Source organism: Sparus aurata, chromosome 16 (genome assembly GCF_900880675.1).
Source record: "Sparus aurata chromosome 16, fSpaAur1.1, whole genome shotgun sequence".
NCBI classification, from domain to species: Eukaryota; Metazoa; Chordata; class Actinopteri; order Spariformes; family Sparidae; genus Sparus; species Sparus aurata.
This window is the reverse complement of record NC_044202.1, coordinates 850,730-873,986: the sequence shown is the minus strand read 5'-3', so window position 1 is coordinate 873,986 and position 23,257 is coordinate 850,730. Positions and strand designations below refer to the sequence as shown.

Genomic DNA, 23,257 nt, shown 5'->3' with positions numbered 1-23,257 from the left:
CAGTTACAGTACACAGTAACAGTAACAGTTACAGTAACAGTACACAGTAACAGTACACAGTAACAGTAACAGTAACAGTACACAGTTACAGTACACAGTTACAGTACACAGTAACAGTTACAGTAACAGTGTTGGAGTACTCACTGCAGCTGTTTGTGTCCTCAGAGTCGTAAACTGGACGTTTACTTTGAGTACGAAGAGAAGCTGATGAGCAAGTCGACTTTAGACAAATCACTGCTGGACATCATCAGTGACCCCGATGGTACGAACACACACACACGCACACACACACACACACACACACACACACACACACACACACACACACACACGGGTAGATTCACCAGATGAACTAAACTGTGGACGTGTTTGTTTCTCAGCCGGGACTCCAGAAGACAAAATGAGACTTTTCATCATCTACTACATCACCGCTCAGCAGGCGCCATCAGAGGTAAAACACATCGAACATGAACATTCAGACCAGCAGGACAGAATCTGTGGATGAAACAGAATCAAAGTTCAGCTGATGTAGACCGGGTCTTCACCTCCACACCTGACTGTTTAAAGTTTTATTTTGAAGGTTTGGGTTCAGACGGGCAGCAGAAGGATTTATAAGAAAATAGATTTTCATCTTCACCACAACGTTTCCATGAAGTCTTTGTAGTGGTGAAGTCGTCCCCGCGTGTCTCATCCTCCATTAACGTCACAGTGTTTATCTGTCAGTCCCTCACAGACCTAACAATGAATCCTTTGACAACAAGCTAAGTGTAGCTAATAATATCCATGAGTAAAGTTTGGCTCTTTGAGGAAATATTCAAATATTTTTCAGAGTCAGATGAGCTGTTTTCACTTTGCATCTCCAAACTGTGAGCGTTTCCAAACCGCTGCTCTGCCGGATGACAGCAGGCGCCTTCAGATGTGTGTTACTGGATCTGTCATCGCGTTTGATTCAGTGAAAAGACACAGAAGAACAGTGTGAGTCACCAAACCACCGCCTCACCAAAACCCTCACCGCTTGGCTCGCACGTCTGAAGAGCGTTCAGGAGGAGTTGACCTCTGAAGCCGACGCGCAGCAGGAACACAAACAGCAGTTAGCTTCAGTCACGGCGGGCTGTGACGTCAGCAGAGCGATGTGAGGAGTCTGTACACGTGTCTGTACTGAAGGGAACGTCTCATCAGAGTGACAGTGAGAGTTTCTGGGATGTATTAGAGGTTGTGAGAGATCAGAGAGGATTCAGTGATGTGAGGGTTCTGTTTCAGTTCAGACCTCACAGTGAAGAGTGTGGAGGGAACTCTGTGCTCGTCCTGTGGTTCAGGAACAAAACAGACTCGGGGACATCAGAACCGCAGCAGAACAATGCTGCTCATTCTTCAGACCGTCTGCGTGTCAGGAGCTGTGTTCTAATCTCACCATCATCTTTGTGTTTATAGAGTTACTTTTGTTACTTTTATCTTAAAAGCAAAATAAAGGTCGACGACAGAAACACAGATGTTTGAAACAAAAACATCTGTGTGAGCCTGTTTTTAAGATGTTGTTGATCAGGAAGAATCAGAGTCGTCAGTACAAACAGAAGGTGCTGAATCAGCTGATCTGACTGAATGTAAAGAGACGAGAACACCTCACGTTCTCACTGGCCACATTTTTACACCATGTTTAGTTTATTTGTGTCTCCGGCTGCGACGGCCTCGCTGCAGGCGTTCTGTTTCCAGGTGGTCGGTCTGTGCGATATCTCAGAAATACATCGAGGGAATTTCTTCAGATTTGGCACAAATGCCTGCGATGACTGGAAGATGAACTGCTCAGATGTGAGAGGTAAAAGTGTTCGTTATTAAACACCACAGCAACTTCACTGGTGCGCGGAGGCGTACGACCGAATGGTTACATTAGTTCCACTTTATCTTCACTAAAAGAACTTGACAGCATCATGTCGTGATGGTTGACGCGACCGTACATCACAGAATTTGTATACTTTGTCTGAATCTGGTGTAATTCAGGCCACAAATTATACGGTGGCTTTTTGACATTGTCTCCATCGGATTCTACGTCCAAGGACACCTGTGAAAATACATCTTTAATGTTCTGTGTCAACTTGTAGCTGAAGCTGAATCAGACTTTAATCTACATTTTGATTGTTGACATCAAAAACGTTGCTTAATTCCCCAACAGCCACGACTGCGTGTCCCGCGTCATCAGAAGATCAAACCGCTGGTTCACCGCGGAGCTGAACTGGTTGTGAAGCGCCGTTAGCCAACGAGGACACAATGTCCGCTCAAACATTTCATCTGACTCGTGAAGCTTTGGTGGTTTCTCCTCAGTTGGAGTGAAGACGCTCTTAATTTGTGGGATTGTAGAAATTCCTCCTGAGATTTGTGTCGTTTGGATAAACTGTAGATTCTCCTGCCGTCTCAGATGACAGTCCTCCAGATCTTCCCATCGACCCGGCCAGGCCTCTTCACCTCCACTCACACTGAAACAGCACAGGGGACGCTTACATCACCACAGTCCAAATGGTTTAGACAGATGATCTCAAGTCAGCTGTGTCCTCAAAACCACATCGATCTGATCAATAGCATCATTTTGGACACGTCTTCTTGGCTCCGCCACATTTCTAATATCGTTATGAGCCGGTGGCGGAACCACGATGAGCGAGCCAGCGTTCCTCCTGGTCAGAGTCACTGTAACGAACACAGCTGGATCAGGTTTAGTTTGGCAGCAGACGCCTCTCATCCTTTATGACATGACAGCGGCTGCAGTTGCTATTAGTTTGAGTTTGGCGTTAAAGACGCGATGCACCAGGAGGTCAGGTCATGTTGAACAGTTTGACAATGTTTGCTCTCATTACACAAAGAGATCTGCAGGTTAAAACTCTCAAACTTCAGTCAGTGGACGAATGAGAGGACACCTGCTGAGAGTCAGTGTGAAGCAGAGAGTCTGCGTCCACGTCCAGGCCTCCAGCTGCTGCAGCTGCACAACTCATCTAACAATCTGTCTCAATTATTCAGTCAGTGATCAGTCAACATCCGTGAAACCGGCGCAGGCCAGCAGCTGAAGTCATGGCTATCCATCAGCCACGCTGTTAAACCTCGCCAGTAAAAACTCTGCTTATCTGTTGTCAGTCACATCAGTCACGCTTCTGTGTCGCAGTGAAATCAGGTCGTCTCATTCTCGAGTCAGCATATCAGGGAATCTTTGTGAAGTCGAGGCTCCTCAGCTGATCACGTCAAATGTTGTTGATTATTTCCTCCTTTAGTTGTTCAGTATAAAATATCAGAAAATGGTGAAAAGTGTCGATCAGTGTCTCGTCCTGAAACGTTTTCAGTCGAACCCCAAATATATTCAGTTTAGTGTCACTGCTGTGTGAGCGAGTGGACCTGACTCGTGGTTTATCTCCGTCTTGAAGCTGTTGAACTGTTTAATGTGTCCAGAAGTCCAGAAGTTCCTGCCTGAGCTCAGATTTCATGTGTTGGAGATCTTTCCTGAGGTTTATGAAAAGCTTTAGTGGTAATAAAGTCTTCCTCCTCCATCTTTCCTCCCCACAGTCTCCATCTTTCCTCCCCGCAGCCTCCATCTTTCCTCCCCGCAGCCTCCATCTTTCCTCCCCGCAGCCTCCATCTTTCCTCCCCCGCAGCCTCCATCTTTCCTCCCCACAGCCTCCATCTTTCCTCCCCGCAGCCTCCATCTTTCCTCCCCCAGCAGCCTCCATCTTTCCTACCCGCAGCCTCCATCTTTCCTCCCCGCAGCCTCCATCTTTCCTCCCCACAGCCTCCATCTTTCCTCCCCCGCAGCCCTCCATCTTTCCTCCCCCGCAGCCTCCATCTTTCCTCCCCGCAGCCTCCATCTTTCCTCCCCACAGCCTCCATCTTTCCTCCCCCCGCAGCCTCCATCTTTCCTCCCCACAGCCTCCATCTTCCTCCCCCGCAGCCTCCATCTTTCCTCCCCACAGCCTCCATCTTTCCTCCCCCAGCAGCCTCCATCTTTCCTCCCCGCAGCCTCCATCTTTCCTCCCCAGCAGCCTCCATCTTTCCTCCCCCGCAGCCTCCATCTTTCCTCCCCCCCGCAGCCCTCCATCTTTCCTCCCCACAGCCTCCATCTTTCCTCCCCGCAACCTCCATCTTTCCTCCCCAGCAGCCTCCATCTTTCCTCCCCCCGCAGCCTCCATCTTTCCTTCCTCCCGCAGCCTCCATCTTTCCTCCCCCAGCAGCCTCCATCTTTCCTCCCCGCAGCCTCCATCTTCCTCCCGCAGCCTCCATCTTTCCTCCCCCGCAGCCTCCATCTTTCCTCCCCACAGCCTCCATCTTTCCTCCCCGCAGCCTCCATCTTTCCTCCCCCGCAGCCTCCATCTTTCCTCCCCACAGCCCTCCATCTTCCTCCCCGCAGCCTCCATCTTTCCTCCCCAGCAGCCTCCATCTTTCCTCCCCGCAGCCTCCAATCTTCCTCCCCGCAGCCTCCATCTTCCTCCCCAGCAGCCTCCATCTTTCCTCCCCAGCAGCCTCCATCTTTCCTCCCCTGCAGCCTCCATCTTTCCTCCCCCGCAGCCTCCATCCTTCCCTCCCCACAGCCTCCATCTTTCCTCCCCCAGCAGCCTCCACTCTTCCTCCCCGCAGCCTCATCTCCTCCCCACAGCTCCTCCATCTTCCCTCCCCAGCAGCCTCCATCCTTTCCTCCCCCGCCTCCTCCCTCTTCCTACCCGCAGCCTCCTCTCCTCCCCCGCAGCCTCCATCTTTCCTTCTCCCCAGCAAGCCTCCATCTTTCCCTCCCCCACAGCTCCATCTTTCCTCCCGCAGCCTCCCTCTTTCCTCCCCGCAGCCTCCATCTTTCCTCCCCCGCAGCCTCCATCTTTCCTCCCCAGCAGCCTCCATCTTTCCTCCCCGCAGCCTCCATCTTTCCTCCCCACAGCCTCCATCTTTCCTCCCCGCAGCCTCCATCTTTCCTCCCCCAGCCTCCATCTTTCCTCCCCAGCCTCCATCTTTCCTCCCCCAGCCTCCATCTTTCCTCCCCGCAGCCTCCATCTTTCCTCCCCCAGCAGCCTCCATCTTTCCTCCCCGCAGCCCTCCATCTTTCCTCCCCGCAGCCTCCATCTTCCTCCCCCAGCAGCCTCCATCTTTCCTCCCCCGCAGCCTCCATCTTTCCTCCCCCCCTCCTCTCCTCCCCCCAGCCTCCATCTTTCCTCCCCACGCCTCCATCTTTCCTCCCCCAACCTCCATCTTTCCTCCCCGCAGCTCCATCTTTCCTCCCCCACCTCCATCTTTCCTCCCGCAGCCTCCATCTTTCCTCCCCCAGCAGCCTCCATCTTTCCTCCCCGCAGCCTCCATCTTTCCTCCCCGCAGCCTCCATCTTTCCTCCCCCAGCAGCCTCCATCTTTCCTCCCCCAGCAGCCTCCATCTTTCCTCCCCGCAGCCTCCATCTTTCCTCCCCCAGCAGCCTCCATCTTTCCTCCCCGCAGCCTCCATCTTTCCTCCCCCAGCAGCCCTCCATCTTTCCTCCCCCCGCAGCCTCCATCTTTCCTCCCCCAGCAGCCTCCATCTTTCCTCCCCGCAGCCTCCATCTTTCCTCCCCAGCAGCCTCCATCTTTCCTCCCCGCAGCCTCCATCTTTCCTCCCCGCAGCCTCCATCTTTCCTCCCCCAGCAGCCTCCATCTTTCCCCCCCAGCAGCCTCCATCTTCCTCCCCAGCAGCCTCCATCTTTCCTCCCCCACAGCCTCCATCTTCCTCCCCCGCAGCCTCCATCTTTCCTCCCCCGCAGCCTCCATCTTCCTCCCCGCAGCCTCCATCTTTCCTCCCCCGCAGCCTCCATCTTTCCTCCCCGCAGCCTCCATCTTTCCTCTCCGCAGCCTCCATCTTTCCTCCCCGCAGCCTCCATCTTTCCTCCCCCGCAGCCTCCATCTTTCCTCCCCGCAGCCTCCATCTTTCCTCCCCGCAGGCCTCCATCTTCCTCCCCAGCAGCCTCCATCTTTCCTCCCCGCAGCCCCATCTTCCTCCCCCGCAGCCTCCATCTTTCCTCCCCAGCAGCCTCCATCTTTCCTCCCCAGCAGCCTCCATCTTTCCTCCCCGCAGCCTCCATCTTTCCTCCCCCGCAGCCTCCATCTTTCCTCCCCGCAGCCTCCATCTTTCCTCCCCGCAGCCTCCATCTTTCCTCCCCCGCAGCCTCCATCTTTCCTCCCTGCAGCCTCCATCTTTCCTCCCAGCAGCCTCCATCTTTCCTCCCAGCAGCCTCCATCTTTCCTCCCCCGCAGCCTCCATCTTTCCTCCATCTTTCCCACGCTGGACTTTGTTTGTCTTTGTGGTGCGTTCAGACAGACTGTACTCTGACGTTTCCTCCATGTTTTCTGGGCGTGACTGCTGATGTCACAATAAGAACACACAGGCTGAAGAATCTGTGGTTCTCATCGAAGTTGAACCTGGTTTAAGTTTAAGTTTGCAGCATGAAGTGTGTTTACTCGACTGTTATAGTTACTCATCACTTCACCTCACTGGTATCTGAAACTCATCACTGCACCATTTGTCTGTTTCCTGCCGTCTGCGTGCTCCACCTCCACCTGTGGCAGCCATCTTGACACTCTCGTAACTGAACTGTCATCATCGTCACAGGTCACATGACGAGAACAAACCACAGAACTCATCACTGTAAATCTGATTTAAATTCCATCTGTAAACCTCTACAGAACTCTTCCAGAGTTTCCAGTTTAGTGTTCATGATAATCACCAAAGTTACAGGTGAATTCTAGCCGACGTGATTATCAACTAACTGTTCAGAGTGTATTGATGTAGTCCATGTGTTGAGGTTTGTGTTGATGTTTGTGTGTTTCAGTCGGACTTGGAGCAGTATAAGACGGCTCTGTTGGACGCCGGCTGTGACCTTTCACCTCTCAACTACATCAAGCAGTGGAAGTGAGTCAGTCTGCTGTTAAAGTCGTCTCATGAAGTTACTGTCGAATATCTTTGTTGCCTCAAACCACAACTTTAGTTTTGAACAGTTGTTGTACCGTCTGAGCCTCCAGTCGACTTATTTTAATCTGTTTCATCACACATTTTATTTGTACGTTCACCTTCAGTCATGTGTCGTCTGTATCTGGAAACAAAGCACAGAGTGACTCAGTCTCTGTTGAGCAGAACAGTTCGTCACGTTCTGATTTCCTCCAACTTTTTCAGGGCGTTTACCAAGATGGCCGCCACCCCAGCCAACTACGGCAACAGCGGCGTCAAACCCATGGGGTAAGATCCAACACGAGATGTGTTCTGTGACACAGTTTGATAAAAAGAGTTTTAGATTGAGATGCACCGATGGCAAGTTTCATGGCAAATCAACTTTTCTTACAGATGGCACCTTTAATCTTACTCTATGTTTCTGTTTTCTATCTTTCTATTTCCTGTTGATTGACAGAAATGTTACAGTGCTACAGACACTTCTATAAACTCAGCAGCTCATTAATACGACAGCCGAACTTAAAGAAGTTATAATATTTAACAGTTTGTGTCGAGTCCACTCAGAACACGTCGGATATAATAGTGGCTGCTGCAGTTCCAGGAGCAGCAGAGTGGTATTAGCAGTGTTTGTGTTCAGACTACCAGCCTTACCCTGTCCTCCTCCTCCTCCTCCTCCTCCTCCTCCTCCTCCTCCTCCTCCTCCTCCTCCTCCCTCCCTCTATTTGTCCCCCTTTGTTTCCTCCCCCTCTCCTCTCCTCTCCTCTCCTCTCCTCTCCTGCCCTCCTCCTTCCGCTGCAGGCTGTTTTCCAGAGTGATGAATACCGGCTCGCAGTTCGTCATGGAGGGAGTGAAGAACCTGGTGCTCAAACAACATGTGAGTCAAACTGGAACTCTTTATTAAATAATAACAAACCTGAAGGTCAGACTGGACGTGGAGGGACGTCACCGATTAAACTGACATCATATTTAATCGTCAGGCTTCTTTTCACCTGCGCTCTCTGTCGGCAGGTTGATGACAAAAAATAAACACTGAAGAATAAAAACAAAATCACAACGACAGCATCAGCCCGGTCTGCATTCTCAAAACAAACATGGCAGCATATCGCTAATGTAACCGCTAACTGCTGCTTGATGTAGCTGTGTTAGCTAGTTAGCTCACTTAGCCGTGCAGCTAGCAGTCCCATGGTGCACCGGGGGAGTGTTGATGTTTACAACACCAGCACAGAGACAGGCAGGGCTAACTGTTAGCATGCTAACTTCAGTAGATTTCTCTGCAACACAGAATATAAAATCATAACGTCAAAACTTTTATTTCTCCTCCTTCTGTTGATGATCTGGACTGAAGTCGTACAGATACAGTCTTTATTTTCTCTTCTGTCAGTCGAGCTGAACAGAACCTCAGTTTTATGATCAGTGGTTGGAGCGAAAGCTTTTGTTTGGTCAGTGGATACTTTGACGAGCCGCCATGTTGGAGGAAGAAGACTGTAATCCTCATCTCTCCTGCTTCCTCGTGATTTATTAGAACTTTTCCTTGTTTTTCATTTCATCCGTTTCTTTCCTCTTCGTGTCTTTCCTTCTGTTGGTTGTCCTCCAACATGGCGGCTCGTCACCTGTAACCAGCCTCCAAACATTCCTTCATACGTCTGCACGCTTTATTTAACCTGCTCCACCACCAAAACGCCTCGCTCCACCCGCCTGCGTCTGGCAGGAGGTTAAAGCAAGCGCACCTAATGTTGGCAGGCTGTTCCTGGACGGCAGCGACGACGTTGACAACAGGGAGGATGATGGGATGTTTCAGGGTCAAACTGGCACCAACATGGAGTCATTTATTATCATCTCACACACACACACACGCACACACACACACACCACACACCACACACACACACACACACACACACACACCACACACACACACACACACACACACACACAGAGGTGGTGTCTGTTTTCTTCATACAGAAGCTGAACTGAGACCAGCTGAGTCGGACCTGGAAGCTGCCAGAACATTACAGACACGAGCTGTTGACACTCTGACAGCTGAGATATTTACACACTTCTTCCACGCACACGTCTCCAATATTTAAAAAAAAAAAAAAAAGACGTTCAGCTGCAAACTGAATCCAAACAAAACAAAGATTTCTGAAGATTAAAACTGTCGGAACCTTAAATGAACCTGAAGACGAGAAGATTCTCAGTTTAAACTGATGAAACTGGAGATACATTTATAAGTTTAGACTTCAACACGTCATCAAATACTCAAACCTGAGTGACACAACTGTTCACATTCTGCTTTCTGTATCCCAGACGTGACATTAAAACACTCCAAAGTCAGAGATTTGTTTAAACACATAAAAACTGGTGAAAGGAAAATGATTAAATTGAAGTTGAAACACTAGAATATATGTTTGTTTATAGATCAGAGACACAGCGGAGATCTGCTGTTACTTTTTATAACTTAATTTTAGTTTATCACAATAAAAGGAGGAGGAGATGCATTTATTGTTCTTTTTCTGGATGTTTTTAACACGTTAATGAAATTGAAATGCTTCATCTGACAGCCCACATTACATCCACACACGTCTGTACTGCTGAATCACAATCACCTCAACGTTAATGTGGAAACATACAAATAAATACATCAGAGTTACTCAAAATACAGACTAAAGGTGATTATTGACCACTCCCTGTCTCTCTGGTGTGTTTGGGGCTGTGGTTTAACTGTTATCACCATTGTTGATATTTTGCCATTCAAAGCTAAATTCTTGTTAGAGAGATGAAATCTCTGCCTGCCGTGTTGTCAGGTGTTACATCCAGTAGAAAAGCTTCTGGATGTGAAGTGATGTTGATCCTGTTTCATGTTTGAGTCCAGGTGAAGTCTGAGCTCTGATGTTCAGCTCCTCCTCAATCTGACGTGTCGACATCATCTCCTCCTCAAACCTCCAGAAATTAACTTTCACGCAAAGAGAAAAGACTTGGACGGATTATATTAAGATTTGTCGCTCCGTCGAGCTGCAGCGCTGAACCACTTCTGAATTAATGGCCAATTATTGTGATAGTTGAGAGTCCGTTTGAGTAATCTTTAGAGGAAAGTCTTGATCCTGATGTCGGCTCGGTGAGTGTTTCCTGGTTTCATTCCTCCGCTGACAGTTAACTGAATATCTTTAAGCTTTCAGACAAAATGAGACATTTGAGGAGGAACAACTGATCTCTAAATAAAGGAAATAATCAAAAGATTATTGAAGATAAGAGTGTGTGTGTGTGTGTGTGTGTGTGTGTGTGTGTGTGTGCGAGTGTGTGTGTGTGTGTGCGAGCACGTACATCATGATTTTAATGAACTAAATCATTCATTTGTGTTTGAATTCTTTCCAACAGTTGTTACTGACTTTTATTGAAGACGATGAATCTGAACTCATCACTGTGATATTTTGTTTCTGCTCTTCTTCCAGAACCTTCCGGTCACTCGGATCCTGGACAACCTGATGGAGATGAAGTCCAACCCTGTGAGTTTTCTCCTGATCGTCATCGTATCTTAAAGACAACATGTGAACTGATCTCAGAGAACTTTCTCTCTTGTTGATCCGACCTGTTTTGTTCGCCGTCAGCTGGTTCAGGTGTCGTGTTTAGTTACTGCTGCTGAAAACGTTTCCTGTGAGGCTGCTTCAGAGTAAAAGCTTATAAATGACTGATGACAGGGGGCTTTTATTGTGAAGCAGTGATAGTAAACTAAACATGTTTGTAGCCAAATTTGTTGAAACAAACCTTGAAGCAGGTAGACCAGGTGTGGTGGAGATGCTAAACCCTGCTGAGTAGAACCGGGTCAGCAGCTGTGACGGAAAAACAGCGTCAGACACACAAACTGCTGCACCGAGGAAATCACATTAACTTCATATTAACCTGTTTGTGTGTGTGTGACAGAGAGAGAGGGATTATATTACCAACACACAGGTCAGTGATGATGATGATGAATGAGTGAAATTTTTGATTCGGCTCCACACACACACACACACACACACACACACACACACACTGCAGGTTTCTCAGCGTCTGGAGTTACAGACGACCAACAAAGATCCTGTTGTTGTGAATCTGAGGGGAGGAGAGGAGGAGGAGGAGGAGGAGGAGGAGGAGGAGGAGGAGGAGGAGGAGGGGGTCGACAGGAGTGGGATGAAGATGAAAGAAATCGAAGAGCACATTCTATTCTGTGTGTGTGTGTGTGTGTGTTGTTCAGTTACTGTTTCAGGTCGTGTTTAGCTTAGCCTAGCATAAAGAGTAGAAGCGATGGTTAGGCTATCCAGGCTAGCTGCTTTCCTGTTTGAGTCTTTCAGACCCCCTAATAAAAAAACTGAACAACAACAGAACTCAGTTTGCAGTGAGCTGAATCAGCTGTTAGCACTTCCTGTTAGCAGTGAACCTGTGGATGTTCAGACAACTCTCACTGGGTCACTGTGGTTCTGAAGAGAACATAAAACATGAAGTTTCTAAAGGAAGTTCTGCTCATGTGAGGAGAGACTTTTCTGAGGAATAATCAGATTCAGTAAAGTAGTAAATAACATGTTAGTGTTGTAGTATAACTGCATTATAATGACTAATAAAGAGGCAATATGGATTCTAGTGAGCAACTAATTAACTGTCAATATGTGCATGATGATATAAAGTGTCACTGAGAAGAAATCATTCAGGAAAACGAAACCAAAGAAATTATATTTTAAACAAAGATATGCTGAAAAAGGTTCAGAGTCATTTCTTGTTTATTTTAGATATTTTGTCAGTATTTTTATGAAATTCTGGTCCATTTGTTCCTCCATAAAAAGATGAATGAATGACTTTAAATGAGGGTTTGCTTCGTGTCTCTGGAGTCCTCGACGTCACTTTGAGTTTTGAGCTTTTTTCACAATGTTCTAGATGTTGTATCATAAAGATTCATCATGAGACGGATCGTTCTGCTCTCGTCCAGATGATTCAGACATCACGTGTGCAGAAGTGATGAATCAGCTGACTGATGTTTTCATCTTTCAGGAAACGGACGACTATCGATACTTCGACCCAAAGATGCTGCGAGGCAGCGAGAGGTACCACTCCAACATTTATAATCACTTCTGATCAGTTCAGTAACAAACTCAGGAATGTCTCACCATCCTCACTCCTCTTCTTCCTCCTCTTCCTCCTCTTCTTCCTCTTCTTCCTCTTCTTCCTCCTCTTCTTCTTCCTCTTCTTCCTCCTCTTCTTCCTCCTCTTCTTCCTCTTCTTCCTCCTCTTCTTCCTCCTCTTCTTCTCCTCTTCTTCCTCATCTTCTCCAGCTCCATCCCGAGGAACAAGAACCCGTTTCAGGAGGTGAGCAGAGTTTCTGTTTCTGGACTAAAGTTTGATGGATGAGTTTCAGTCTCAGGTATTTCCAGGACAAACAGAGTTCAAAGACTGGAAACGATGCTGCACAGCAGAAAACTGCTGACGACTATAAAACCTATTTCTTCTCTTCACTCATGAATTCAGACTCAAAACACGTCTTCAGGTACGAGTTTACAGTTTGACCTCCTGCAGAAAGAGCCGGGTCTTAATAAATCAGTAGATATCGTTATGATTCAACAGTTTAACACTGATGGAAACCTTCAACTTTACAACCAACACAAAATCTTCTTCAGGAGGAAAAGTGACATGAAGAACATTTATTAACGGTTTCAATCAAATAAAATGAAGAATCCTGCGTGGTAACAGCAGATTATCTGGTCCAGATGTACCAGATAAACGTTCTTCTTCTCTTCCTCCTGAGCAGCTCGGACAGCCGGACACATTCCTCCTCCGGCTAACAGTGATTAGCTGTGATTAGCTGTGATTAGCTGCAGGACAGATGTTCTCCTCCAGCTGTGCATTAGACTGCTGTCATTTGTGTTCATGTACACGTAGACCAGGTTTCTGTATAAACTCCACAGAGAACCTTTACAGGAGTGGCTCCTTCACAGTAAAGGCCACCAGCAGCCACCTTCCTCTCTGTGCTTTTATTATGAAAAACCACAACGCAGACAGAAAAAGCTCTTATCATTAAAAAACTTCTGATCTGTTTTCAGGCCATCGTGTTCGTGGTGGGAGGAGGGAACTACATCGAGTACCAGAACCTGGTGGACTACGCAAAGGTACTGCAATACTGCAATACTGCAATACTGCAATTCTGCTGGTCCTACTGCAGGATACTGTGATAGAGCAAGTTCTTCTTCTGCTGCTGAATTTACAGTCTGGCAGCAGTTTGTTACAGAAGGGTGTTCTTAAGAATATAAAATGTTGCAGGTTGTTTTGATGTTTGATCTCGTGTGCGATGATCCGGTTTCAGTTTACTTTATTACTTCTGGTTCTGCAGCAGAAACCTGATGATGTCACTTCCTGTGTTTCAGTTCAAACAGGGGAAGAAGGTAGTTTACGGCTGCAGCGAGCTCTTCAACGCGTCTCAGTTCATCAAACAGGTGAGACACAGCACACCTGTCATCTGTTCTGTAGTCAAACTCTCAGAACCAGTGACCTCAACTGGAACCACACGGATATTTAATTGGACCGACTCCTTTTGAGTTCTTTACTTTCAACATCAGTAAATATTAAAAATAAAATAAGTATTTAAAATATGAAGAGTAGCTGCACAGAAACTGGGTCGATATTCTTCTTCTTCACCTTCTTCTTTGTCTTCATCTTCTTCTTCTTTGTTTTCTTCTTCTTCTTTTTCTTCATCTTTATTTACATAAAGCCTCTTTATTTAAAAGGTAATTTTTTCATGAAAGAAGAAGTAGAAAATAATTATTTCCCCTCTTTTAATTTCTTTCTTGTAAAAAGAAGACATGTTTGATCCCTGAGGATGATGATTTAGTGACGGGAACATTTTAGGAAGTCATCGATACTCTAATGTTGTTGATGATACTTTTACTGAAGTAAAGTATCTGATTACTTCTTCCACAGCTCTCCCAACTCGGCCAAAAGTGACGTGGACCCGACAACATGTGAACCTCTCTCTCTCTCTCTCTCTCTCTCTCGCCCGCCCTTTATTCCAGCTGTTTTTTATTAAACTCACTTCTGTAAATTGATTAAAACATTTCCTGTCTTCATTGTATTTTCTGTCTCAGCACTAATAAAGCTAATTGGTCTCAACTCACAGCAGCTTCATGCCTCATTTTTATACATTTGTACTGATCGCTGTGAAAACACTGATGGATCCACAGACTCAGTCTTCAGGCGGGACTCTGCTGGTCCTGGTTCAGAACTAAAGACCCGGTTTACCAGTCGGGACCCGTCAGAGTCACAAACGTCTCTGAAATCACTTGTCTTGTATTAACACATCACACTGGTTGTTTTCCAACACGTCTGATCTGTTTTATCACTTTGCTGGAGCTGGTTCTGATCCACAGTGACGCAGCAGATTTCAAACCAGAGACAGGTAAGTTATATATTTCTTCTTCACCTCAGTTCTGACCCAGTTCTGACCCAGTTGAACCAGTAAACAGAGTGTTCATCCTCTCTGGAGCAGGAATCTGATGAGACTGATTGAGACGCTTTAAACGGTCCAATCAGAACCTTTTATTTAGGCCCCGCCTCTCATGGGGAAAGTACATCAGCCCTGAAATTTATTATGAAATTCTAATTTTATAAAACTAAAGTTTGAAGCAGTTTTTTGTTTCCCTTCTTCTACTCACCTCGTTTTACTCTCACTGACTGTAATTTTCCTTAAGAATGGAAAGTTTCTCAACTCAGAGGAAGAGCAGGACAATCAGGTAGGACACACACACACACACACACACACACACACACACACACGTCATCCATCACTTTAAAGGCAGCCTGGCACAGTGTGGTACAGCTCTGCTGCTGCTGCCATGTTCCTCCAACACCAAAACAAAGAGATCAATCTGAGGATTATGTCATCGTGGCATTTTAATCTGTGTGTGTGTGTGACTGTGTGTGTGTGTGTGTGTGTGTGAGACCAGAAGTAAAGTTTCAGTAGTCGTATCGTGAATGTTTCCCTCTAATAACAACACAGTGCTTCTGTTACACTGCAGCTCTCTGTCAACTGAAGTTAGCATGCTAACCAGTTAGCATCGGCCTGCCTGTCTCTGACTCTGTGCCTGCAGACAGTTTCAGCCAGTTCACCACTTATTCTATTAAATCGACAAAATAATCTCACAAAATGACCAGAAATTAAATATTTAGACAGAAACAGAAAAACAACCGTCTGATTCAAGTTTCTCTCTGTTGACGCCTCGTTAACTAACTAATGTTTAGAGGAGGATTAATGAGATACAGGATCCATGATGCATTTCTGAGTTCTGTCTGTTTCCTCTCAAAACTACAAACATCTCAACAATAGTCATTCATTGTTTCTGGACCAGAAATCTGATTTATTGATTGAAACGTTTCTCGTTTGAGTTCTGAGATATTTCAACAGAAACACAAAGTTCAGCTCAGTGTGAAACTCCACGTGCTTCTGTTGTTGTTATCTTACTGCAGAGACCACACACACACACACACACACACTCTCACACGCACACACTCACACGCACACACACACACACACACACACACACACACACACACACACACACACTCACTCTCACTCTCACAAACACACACACACGCACAGAGTTAATCCCGGCTCAGTGTCGGCCATGTTGACTCTGTTATGTTGACTTAATGACCCGGGAGCTGAAATAATGAGGAGGAAGAAGAAGAACAGGAGGGAGAACATGAGCAGGGTGAAGGTGATGGAGGAGGAGGAGGAGGAGGAGGTGATGAAGAGGAGAGATGTGGGAAACTTTCAGCTAGAATTCGGGGGAAATGTAAATGGAGAATAAGGGAGGAATAGAAGCTGGTGAGAAGAAAAATATGGAAAATGAGAAAGAGGAGGAAAGATGGAACCAGGAGACGGAGCAAGAGTAGGAAAAATACGGATGATAAAGGAGAAGAGGAAGATGAGGTCGAGGTTAAACATTTGTACCCAGATTTTTAGAGAGAGAGAGAAGGAAATATGGGAGGTTTACAAGAGAGGGGGAGAAATAAGAGGTTTTTTAGGAGGTGATGAAGAGAAGAGGAGAAAAGATGACAAGAACATGAATGAAAAAATGGATGGAGGTGATAAATTTGAGCAAAAGCAGAAGAGGAAGAAAGTGAGGAAAAGGGAGGATAGCAGAGGTTGATGAGCTTAAAGACTCAGCTGGTGTACCAGAGTGACATCACAGCCCCGAGAGCCAATCAGAGAGACTCCTGCTGAGTTCTTAGAAGGAGGCCATGCAGGGAGGTGTAGCGTTTCTCCTTCAGCGGAGCACGCTAGCTGTTTCCCCCCGCTATCAGTGTTTGTGCTAAGCTAAGCTAAACTGATCTCCATCTACACACACACACTCACACACACACACACACACACACACACACACACACACACACACACACACACACACACACTCTCTCCCTCGTGACTGTCAGCCGCCTGCAGCTCATCGTGGGCGTTCGAACGTCCAGAAACTCTCTGTGATGTTCAGAACCAACAGGAGGAAAACATCAGAAACTCTCTAATTCTCTCTTAATTCCTCCTCTGATCACATCCAGTTAGCTGTGATGGTATTAGTGTTACATAAAACAGATAAAAGGGTCTTCTCAGGGTCAGAGACAGATAACTGCAGCGCCCCCTGCAGGCAGACGTGGTCGAACAGAACAGAACACAGAACCAAAGACGGATGAAACAGAACGATTCTTCTTCTGAACTCAACTGAGACGAAACTCCAGGAAATGTTATTCAGCAGAACTTTAACCTGTGAAGAAACTAAACATCTAAATTCTCTGAAGCGGTATGAAAAGGCTCAGAACCAGTAAAGTCAAACTCACACCTGTGAGATTTCTGCTGAGGTGAAGTTGGAGCACAAGATTCTTCTGCCTGAACGAACGTTTGAGTGATTTTCCGCCTCGCAGCTCAACACGTGAGCGTTCCTCCGTCAGGATCGACGCTGACGAGCATCGACAGAGAGAAATGTGAACGAAGGGAAACGCTTTGATGAAGAGCTGTTTGAGGTGACGCTGCTTCATCGGCCTCCATTTTCTTTTAGTTTCATACCAAAGCATAATAAATACATCACAGACTTGGATGTGAAGCAGCAGAATGAGGTCGTGATAGTCCAAACCTCTCCTCAGGTCCAAATATCAAATCACTTTATTTCATCTGTCTGTTTCTGTAGTTTCTTCATGTCAGAATCATCAGAACAACAAACCCAATCAGCCGTTTGTGTTCTGATCCGTTTGTTTGTGTTCGCGGGTTAAAGCTCATCGTCAGATCGACCGAGCTGTCAGAACTTTGTCTCAGGACGTCTTCAGTCTCCAAAACTCAAATCAGAGACAAAAGAAGATTTGTGGGTTCCGTCAGGACGTCCAAAGATCACACCGCGAGGAGAGCGGGGAGAAAAATGTGCTGACTCGTCTGTTGTTTTGCTGAAATGGAGAACTTTGCCTCAAACAATTGAATGAAAACAAAACTGGTTCTGGTTCTGAAAGTCAAACAGAAAAGAATAGATTTCTGTGAGCCGAGTTCTGCTTGTATTAAAGAACAAACTGTAGAGAAGCTTTTCTGCTTCATTAGCTGGACAGACAGAGTTCTGACCCGGCTGACGACTGAGAGGCTAATCTGCCCGACGACAGGCGACACAAATGTAACTGCAGCGTCGATTTAAAGAGTCAGTTTGAATGAAGTAACACACACACACACACACACGCTCGTTGCTCAAAAAAGTAATATATTACACATTACTCACAAAAATAGTAATGCCCTACATTACATGATTACTCCCTGAAGAAAGTAATTAGTTACTTTACTCGTTACATTCATGTTGCTCCACGGTTCCTTAGCAACAGGCTGTGTGTGTGCGTGCTGTCTCTGTAGGTGCTTCGTTCAGTTTGAGGTCGTGTTAGCAGCGGTGCACCTTACAGTCAAGTTATTGTCCCCATGTTCAACAAATTCAAAGTAATGTTTGTATCTCCAACCGTCAGAAGAGGCTTTACGCAGCGGGAGGACTTCAGGCAAGTCACAGCAGCAGCAGCATGTTCTGCTCGTGTTGTTGACGCTGCCATTGTTATCCCATCTCCCCTTGTGGGTGGCAACTAACCAATCAGTGATTGTGTCAAACCCCAACCAATCACTGTTCCATTATTGTTCATTATTGTTCATTATGTTCAGTCTGTAACAACACATCTTACCACACATGTGTAACTGAAAACTCAGACTTTGGAAACTAATGAAGTTGTCTGAACTGAACTGAACTGAAATGAGGAAAACTGATTTGAGGTTTGAGGACTTCAGACTGCAACTCTGTTATTGGACAAGTTAATGTGTTGTAATATGTGAGGCTCAAAGGACGGCATAAAAACTGTGTGGACGCGGTTCTGCTGGACGTGGTTCTGCAGGACGTGGTTCTGCTGGACCTGGTTCTGCAGGACGTGGTTCTGCAGGACGTGGTTCTGCTGGACCTGGTTCTGCAGGGTGTGGTTCTGCAGGGTGTGGTTCTGCTGGACGTGGTTCTGCTGGACGTGGTTCTGCAGGACGTGGTTCTGCTGGACGTGGTTCTGCAGGACGTGGTTCTGCTGGACCTGGTTCTGCAGGACGTGGTTCTGCAGGACGTGGTTCTGCTAGGTGTGGGCGTGCAGGACGTGGTTCTGCAGGACGTGGTTCTGCAGGGTGTGGTTCTGCAGGACGTGGTTCTGCTGGACGTGGTTCTGCAGGACGTGGTTCTGCAGGACGTGGTTCTGCAGGGTGTGGTTCTGCTGGACGTGGTTCTGCTGGACGTGGTTCTGCAGGACGTGGTTCTGCTAGGTGTGGGCGTGCAGGATGTGGTTCTGCAGGGTGTGGTTCTGCTGGACGTGGTTCTGCATGACGTGGTTCTGCTGGATGTGGTTCTGCAGGGTGTGGTTCTGCAGGACGTGGTTCTGCTGGATGTGGTTCTGCAGGACGTGGTTCTGCTGGACGTGGTTCTGCAGGACGTGGTTCTGCAGGACGTGGTTCTGCTGGATGTGGGCGTGCATCACTGCAGCTCTGAGTCAGAACTTGTCCTTTCTGCTGCATTGATTTGCTTCGTTCAGTCCGTTTGCAGACTTCGGTGTGATATTATTTAATATTTATTCGGAGGTGAAACTTTATTGATCCCTGAGGAGAAACAAACTTCACCCAGCTGATAAACTGAAGTAGTCTGACTGCCTTCAGCTGCTCAGCACCGAGCTGATGAACACATGAATGCATCAGTAATTATAATACACATTATTCTACAGTTAACATTTGACTGCATGACTGTTGCCTGCAGTAGAATCTGACATCTGTCAGCTGTCTGACAGTCGTATCAGCATCACATCGTCACGTGTGACTCAGTAACTGTATCTGTGTTTCCTCACAGTGAGGAGACAGAGTGGCGTCCTGCTGAGGAACAAACCAGCTCAGGTTTGACTTTCCTTTGTTTTCTGCTCGTCTGCTCTCACGACTCGTCTTCCTGTCCGTCCTCCTCGTCTTTGTCTCTCACCTGAACGTCTTCCAGGAGCTTCAGAGCCGAGACACACAACAGACATGTTGATTTAACCGGTTACACAATGAAACCACAGTCCCTTAGAATAACGGTCATTAGGTCCAGTGTGCAGGATTTAAGGATTAAACTCTTAATTAATGCCCTTCATAAACTACTGAAGCAGTTTAACTGACTTATGGGTCTGAATAAACTTCAGCTGCAGATGAATGAACATGTTAAGATAACGTGTGGAACTGATGACTGCAGCGTGTTAAAGTGTCAGATGTTTGTGATGAGTTTCTTCCATCAGTTAAGAGCTTTTAGGGGGAAAAGTGACTTTACATACTTTGATTTTATTCAGTTGAGATGTTGATTTGGGGGAATCAGGACGTCTGCTTCCCCGCCGTCAGTGGTCAGCCTCGTAGCCCCGCCCCTTCTTTAACGTCAGCGCTGTGATTGGCTCCCGTCCTGACCTCAGCTGACCATCAGATGTGTTCTTTGGACCATGTAAACACTTGAATCTGTCGTCCTGATCTGATGTCTCAGCTCGCAGTCACACTGTCCATACGAGGTTTCCACAGGACAGATAAGGTGGAGTCCGGCCCGCACAAAGACCCGATTGTTGTTCTGGACCGTGACACACATGGATCAGGTGTCGGCAGCTTTTCTCTCTCTGAAAGCATCGTCTCAGGTGATGAGGAGAGAGCAGCTTTTGATATCAGGGGAAAGTTATTTGGAGCATTTACACTAATCCAGGTGGAAGATGATCCACCTGCTCGGGCTGAGTTCAGATTCTGATTCCTGCCTGCAGGCAGCGGCTGGTTTCACTCCTCCAGTCCATCAGATCTGCAGCGTTTCTGTTGATGCATTCAAGGACCGTCTGACCGTCCAGCGTTTGTGATTCAGCTGTTGTTGTCGTGTTGTGTTGACAGAAAGTTAAACCAACGACACTCCAACTAAGCAAACATGGACTTTTAGGCATTTTTACAAAAGAGCAGCTTTCCTTGTTCAGATGGTTCCAGTCAGATTCTGTTGGACTGATTCCTGAGTAACTTTACGAAACATCTCATCATTGATTTCACACACAAATAAACCAACAAACATCAATTTTATTGAGGTGGATTTCTGAGCTGTAGCTCGGTGTTGTGATGGATCCAACATGTTGAGACGAGAGAAACTGAGAAAGTGATGAAACTTAACAAACAGCTTTCTTCTTCTTTTTCTTCTTCTTCTTCTTCTTCTTCTTCTTCTGCTGAGTCTGCAGGACAGCCGGCAGCAGCAGAGGACGAGTGAAGAAGAGGAAGGAGGCCGAAGAGGTCGCTTTGTTTACCAGGAAACTACAGCAGAGAACACGTGTGTGTCACCTGCCGCTCCGGATGAACCACCTGCAGGTAACTAACCACAGGTCCGTTAAAACGCTGCAGCTAATTAAAGTAACTACCTCAACTCATCAAGAGCTCACTGAAAACATGAATCTGCTACTTTGAGCTTCTTTGTTTTTACAAGTGATTCCAACATTAATATGATTAAAGTACGAGTCAGAAAAAGAAAGAATAAGACTAAAAAGAGAAATACTGTTTAACAGTCCATCTTTTTCTCCTCTTCATAGTTTGTGTGGATCAGATTGAACACTTGGTAAAACGTCTGCAGTGTTCAGACTGTGAGGAGCTTCAGGGTGGGCAGCAGCTCGGTGGGAGATCAGCGTCCGAACACAGATCACATTCCTGCCCCGGACACGCCGGACGCCCATCTGATAAAAGATTCACAACATCTGCTCCTGATTCCAATTAGAAGCCTGGAAGGAGTTACGTAAAGGTAATAACAACATGTCAGTCCATGAAAACAAACAGCACATCCATTAGCTTCTCTCCATCACGCTCTCATTATTAGCTCCTGTGCTGCAGAACAAAATGTTCTGAAGACAGACGGGACCGACAGAGTCCCAGAACCTGGAGGGGATTCTGCACCGGGTCCATCAGCAGATCACCACGGCCGTCAGTTCATACCACATACAGTTCTGCTGTCTGTCAGGACGATATCCCAGCATGCAACAGCTCCAACACAATGGAGTTTATTTGCAAACAGGACGTGAAGCAGCATCGTTGTCCTCATGATGTCATGAAGAAGGAAAACAGTCAAACTTCACTGAACTTCCAGTCAAAATGGAGTCTGATGTGAGCTGAGTGCTCGCTGCTGATTGGATGAATCTTGTCTGCAGCTTCGTTAGCGGCTGTTAGCGGCCCTGATCACATCCTGCTGCTCAGACATGATGATCATCCATCACTCCATCTCATACCGTCACATGACAGCAGCTCAGAGCTCCTGATACCAATCAGCTCCAAATCTGCCCGGCAACAGGACTGTTCTGACCGAAGCTTCCATCGTACAGGAAAGACCCAAACAGAAACATGTGAACAGAGACCATCAGTGCTTTGGTTCTGGTCCAACGAGTGAGTTATTTTCATCACAATCACAATCAGAATCAGAGAGCTGAGCTGAGATTTGACTTCAAGTATTGTTGATATTAATCTTTGATATCTATACGTCCGTCTCTCTGTGTCCATCTGTACCTGTGCGTACGTACGTATGTTTGTATTAAAGGCTTCAGAATCGTTCTCCTTGGATCCGGTTACATTCCTCCCTGAGACATTTTCTTCGCCCTTCTCATTTTCCCAGCTGCATGCTGGGAGCTGGCCAAGCTGGATTCCTGCCGGCTGCTGTCTGCTCGGCCTGTATACCTGCACACAGGTAACATTACCGAGCTGACCCTGAGCTCCGCCCGGCCCTCCACAGCAGCCAGAGCCTCAGAGGTGACAGAACGAGGCTGACGTGAAGAGTCCTGCGGCGGCGACTCGACAGATCGAGGTTAAATGTTCGGGACAGAAACATGGAGGTGTCACATAAACATCACACAGATTCAGTTTGAGGGTCTTTATGGTCGGTCAGGTTTAGGCTCAAACATCATGTGGCCAGTGTTTGGGTTGGAACACCTGTAGGTCAGTGTAGCTGAAGATATCCGGACTCTCTCCTGGTTCTGTTGCTCCAACACGACTGAACAAATCGAGACGTCTCATAAAAAACACGACGTCTCGTCACAAACATCCATCTGTCACCACGAACACAGCCGACACACACGCCTGAAAATATGATTATACAACAACACATTAATGGTTTTCAGAATAAAACCTTTTATTCTGGCGGGTGTTCAGCTCGGTCCAGAGCACTGTCTCTGTCTCCACACAGACCTTTCAAAATAAAGGTTGAGGTTGATTATTGCTGCGTTCTCTCAGTCGGCTCCTCTTTCACTGATTCTTGCAGGTTTTGTGTCCTGATGTAACTAAATTAAAACTGAACTTGGATCCCTGAATGTGTCGGGTTCTGTGTCGGGTTCTGTGACTCCACCCTCTGATCCAGATGTTGAACCTGCAGCTGACCTCAGTGGACGTGGAGGAGCAGCAGTTCCACCTTGTTAATGAGCGTTCAGGTGTTCAGTTCACCTGTCAGAGAGCAGAGGAACTCTCCCTGCAGACAGAAGAAGAGACCTGACGTTGTGACTGATCGCCTGCGTAAACCTCAGAGGACGGCGAGCTCTGATTGGGTCGGCCATGTCTGTTGGCCAAATCACAACAAGAATTTAGTATTTCTGTAATCAGTTAATCTGGCCTGTGAGCAGATTAAGTGATTACACTGTTGTGTAGTTTGATCCCTGCAAAGGAACTCGGCCTCCGGCACCTCCAGCACTTCGGATCCTTTAGAGACGGCGTCAGGGTCAAATATGATCCCAGCAGACGCTTTGACTGCACGCGGACCAGCTGGACTCGCTTTCAGGGGTC

General features: G+C 46.9%; 1 protein-coding gene across 5 annotated transcripts in view; it reads left to right on the top strand.

The window, feature by feature from the left end:
- The window catches only part of scfd1 (sec1 family domain containing 1), a 38,238-nt gene that overhangs the window by 13,634 nt on the left and 1,347 nt on the right, over positions 1-23,257 (top strand). For 3 of the 5 annotated variants that reach the window (XM_030392220.1, XM_030392221.1, XM_030392219.1), the window contains 11 exons: positions 166-262; positions 381-451; positions 6,809-6,888; positions 7,150-7,212; positions 7,723-7,798; positions 10,374-10,427; positions 11,944-11,996; positions 12,225-12,258; positions 12,990-13,055; positions 13,311-13,379; positions 13,864-13,936. In XM_030392220.1, coding sequence (XP_030248080.1) covers positions 166-262; positions 381-451; positions 6,809-6,888; positions 7,150-7,212; positions 7,723-7,798; positions 10,374-10,427; positions 11,944-11,996; positions 12,225-12,258; positions 12,990-13,055; positions 13,311-13,379; positions 13,864-13,887 — 687 coding nt within the window. In that variant the 3' untranslated portion in view covers positions 13,888-13,936. Of the gene's footprint in view, positions 1-165; positions 263-380; positions 452-6,808; positions 6,889-7,149; positions 7,213-7,722; positions 7,799-10,373; positions 10,428-11,943; positions 11,997-12,224; positions 12,259-12,989; positions 13,056-13,310; positions 13,380-13,863; positions 14,057-23,257 lie in introns of those variants that run through there. The other 2 variants (XR_003980979.1, XM_030392222.1) reach the window with 2 other exon arrangements.